The sequence below is a fragment of the Diorhabda carinulata genome, chromosome 1 (genome assembly GCF_026250575.1).
Source record: "Diorhabda carinulata isolate Delta chromosome 1, icDioCari1.1, whole genome shotgun sequence".
In the NCBI taxonomy this organism is placed as follows: domain Eukaryota; kingdom Metazoa; phylum Arthropoda; class Insecta; order Coleoptera; family Chrysomelidae; genus Diorhabda; species Diorhabda carinulata.
In genome coordinates this window covers 15,641,273-15,644,946 of record NC_079460.1, presented here as the reverse complement: position 1 = coordinate 15,644,946, position 3,674 = coordinate 15,641,273, and the positions used below count along the sequence as shown (strand labels likewise).

Genomic DNA, 3,674 nt, shown 5'->3' with positions numbered 1-3,674 from the left:
AACAATTAATTAAGACAAATTGTATATTAAAGTTATTTAAGTAGGAATTGAAAGTGCAATATAAAACATCTTTGTATTATGTAAAATAGTAGTGAATCATATTAACATGTTATTGGTTCGAATACAAATAAAATATCGAAAGTATTTGTTTTTTTTTTCAAGTATATATTATCGTGAAAGACCGAAATTGGAAAATGTCGACTTTCACCAAATACCTCGCTGAAAGATCGAAAACAATTCTAAAATTTCTAGAGGATAAAGAAACAAAATAAATCGGCTACTATTATAAAAAACTTATATAATAGCAAACATCAAAGGCAATGTGTCCGCCGAATTTTAGAATCCCACTAAATCCAGACAGGGCTGGCTCCAGGGCGGATACACGTTCGTAAAAATACTCCCTCCTTAGATGGAAGTTCCTCCTGGAAGTCATTGATAGCCGAGACCGGATGCTTAAATCGGCAACTAGACCCATTCTTACACCTTCCGGTTATATTGAAATAACAGTCTTCACCAAGTACTGATGATGGGGCGAATTATTATGTGAACCCCGGTATCCTGGATTATCACCTCTACCATGTTCCTAACGACTCGTCAATTCAACTGGTTACTCTCTATCTAGGTCAAAGCCAGTTTCTTCACGTTGGCTTCTAACACATGGTGGTGGAGGCTTTGAAGCGGTTACCACACATCGCGTTAGGTGTATTGATCTTGAAAAATTCAGGTAAGATGTACTGCGCATCGTGTTTAATTTTCAGTGCCTTGCCAGGGGCTGTGATCTGCTCTTCAAGATTCTCTACTTGATCAAACTTCTTCCAGAAGACCGTTGCCAATCCTCATGCGTTCTTGATACGAGAAAAGTGAACAAATATTGTTGTTGTTCTGTAGTGATTCCATATCTAACCTTGTCGGTACCTCCGTACGCACTCATAAATTCTTCGTAGACATGGTCAGGCTCTTCTCGCAACTGGTTTACTCCTTCCTGTAGGTCGTGGTGTCCTTCAAACGGCGCTAGTCGATTTTGGTGGACTACTTTGGGTTTGCCATTGGGGATCTTACTTATGCGACAGATGACATCATTGATCATTTTCTTGATTAAGTATGGATTCTATGATTTTTGTAATTTTAGAGAAAATCCATTTCTCCTCGTCAGATTATTCAGATTATACAGCCATACTTTATCCCCCTCTTTAAAACTGCCGTCTGTGGATTCCGTGTTGTATCGTTTTTTTCATTCTGTCGTTGGCTACTTGAAGATTCGAGCGAACCAATTCGTGTATATCGTCCATTCTTCTTCTGAATTGAATCGCTGTGGACTTCTAAGGGCTCAACATATCGTCTGATAAATACTTTCACTAATATTACTGCGACAGTTGTGGCCTCTTGATTCGTAATCGCATACATAACAAACATCAAAGGCCCCACGTCCCTCGAATTTTAGAAGTCCACTAAATTCAGGCAGGGCTGGATCCAGGGCGGGGACACTTTGTAACAATACTATGTTAAACTCACTCAAGACTAAGCCATGGAGGAAGAACACATATGCTTAAATAGTTGCAAAATAAATACAATAATATTACGTATGAAGTTGTAATTTTGTATTTAAATTTATGCAAACAGTGTCAAATGAAACACAGTGCACCTAAGGAAAGTATTGTGAAACAATTATCAGCTCTGAGTTGAACTCAAGATGTCAAGTTCATCTTATAGATCTGCTGTCAAACAGAGATGGCGAATATAAGTTCACAATGCAGTATCGATATCATTTAACTAAGTTTGTCCAGCTACAAACTTCGAAAATTAAGAAGGCGGAAGAAGTAGCGTATCACGATCTTATAATATTTTAAACATCTGGTACTCCAGTAATATTGCAATCTGGTAATGGTGGAGAATTCAGTATTCATGTCATATCCAAAAGATGTGTTAGGTGGAAAGATGTTAAGTTAGTTCATGGAAATCCTCCGCACAGTAAAATACTAGGCTCCGCTGGAAGGGCCAACCAGGATATAATGGTAACTGCATGGATGAAAGATAACGATACAAAGAAATGGTCAGAAGGTTTACATATTGTTCAATTTTCCAAGAATACTACATACCACGAAAAAATATGCCAAAATCCTTATGAAGTCATGTTCGGCATAAAAGCGAAAAGAGGCAAAGTATCATCTTTTTTGCTTAAAGAACAAATCACAAATATGAAAACTGAAGAGCAACTTGAAAAAATTGCCAATACTTTCAAACCGAAGAACGGCTTGAATAAACTGATAATCTGAAAAAAATTGAGTGGTAGTCATACCCAAAACCATATTCCAAAGAAAAGTATTAAAGAGAACTTGTAATCTACCACGTCATCACATCAAGTTCTGACTGAAAAACACTCACAAGTACCCTCAAACAGCTCTATACACTTAATCAGTTTCTAATTTGTAAAGAAAAGTTACTTTACATATATGAGATTTATTTTCATGAAATTTCGCTGAGAGAAGCAGCTGCAGCTAATTCGAGAAGTGGTGGGCAAGGCTATACACGCTGTCCTGCAAAAAGAAGTGCTCCACAAATAAATATAGCAAGTACTATGGTGCTATTCAATGTCTTATAATAGTTTAAGTTGTTTCAATAAATAAAATTTAAATCGAATTATTTATAAAAGTTTTTAACATCTATTATTTTCCTTTCTCATTTTGAATATACTGAGTGTTGTAAGTTCTTAGTCATTCTTCGACATACACCAAGCGACTATGTGAATGTTGACATTCACCGGTGAACGTCAACATTCTCCAGATTTATGTTACTGTGAATGTCCGAAATGCATTATATGTCAAGATACTCTGGTGCCTGTTAACATCCACCAATGTAGTTAGTGAATGACCGTTGTTTATCTTTTTCATGACGATTTCGGTCATTCATCGGTGACTGTTATCATAGACCACAACGACTTGGTTAATGTTAATTATGACCGAAATTATTATGCCTGCCTGATTGATGAATCATAAATAGATGAAAATTGTTTATTAATCGAAATCATTAAAACAACCTACCTAGGTATAGGTAGGTTAGTTAGATTAGTTTAGGATTAGGTTAGGTTAGGTTAGGTTAAACAAACATAACCTCTTCGTTACATGTGTTAAAACAAAATAGCGCAGCGACGCATTTTCGACTGTGGTCAGTGAGTGAAGCAGCGTATATTAAAGAGAGAACAGTATATTTAGGGTGATTCATTGAGAATGTCCAATCTCTGAACTGTAAATTATAGACCTCAAAATATGATGATGGTGCTCAACATGCCTTATGCAAATATTGCTAGTTTCCGAGATACGGGGTGTTCAAAGTTTAAATTTTTTATGTTTTCATAATTTCTCTTTGAAAATTGGCAATTTTACGTTTTTTGGCATGAGGAATCATAATTTACACTCTAATTTAACATTGCTAATAGAGGGCGCTAGTTACACTTGTTTGTGTTAATTAAATCAAAGTAAACTTTTTTTGGGCTAAACTTACAACTAAAATAATAAGAATCTATTAAAAAGCGTTAAATTCTACAAAAAAAGTTACTCTTCTTTGATTCGTGTAACTCAATCGGTTATCGAGTTATTTGCTTCTAAAAAGCAAAAAAATAAAAAAATTTTATTATTCCTTAAATATGTAACAATAACAAACAAAAATAAAAAACTTCA

At 35.2% G+C, this 3,674-nt stretch overlaps 1 protein-coding gene across 1 annotated transcript; it reads left to right on the top strand.

Moving 5' to 3' along the window:
• The first annotated feature begins 657 nt into the window (after positions 1 to 657).
• On the top strand, positions 658 to 2,273 carry LOC130894710 (KRAB-A domain-containing protein 2-like). Its single transcript, XM_057801664.1, has 2 exons — positions 658 to 724; positions 1,864 to 2,273. Exons 1-2 carry the CDS (start codon positions 658 to 660, stop codon positions 2,271 to 2,273), a joined length of 477 nt encoding a protein of 158 aa, XP_057657647.1.
• The last annotated feature ends 1,401 nt before the right edge of the window (positions 2,274 to 3,674 follow it).

Bases quoted from the DNA above. Each gene is read 5' to 3' on its own strand.
- LOC130894710 (XM_057801664.1), top strand. From the start codon at position 658: ATGGTGGTGGAGGCTTTGAAGCGGTTACCACACATCGCGTTAGGTGTA. The intron at 725-1,863 runs GTAAGATGTACT...CTGGTACTCCAG, and splicing joins ATTGATCTTGAAAAATTCAG to TAATATTGCAATCTGGTAAT.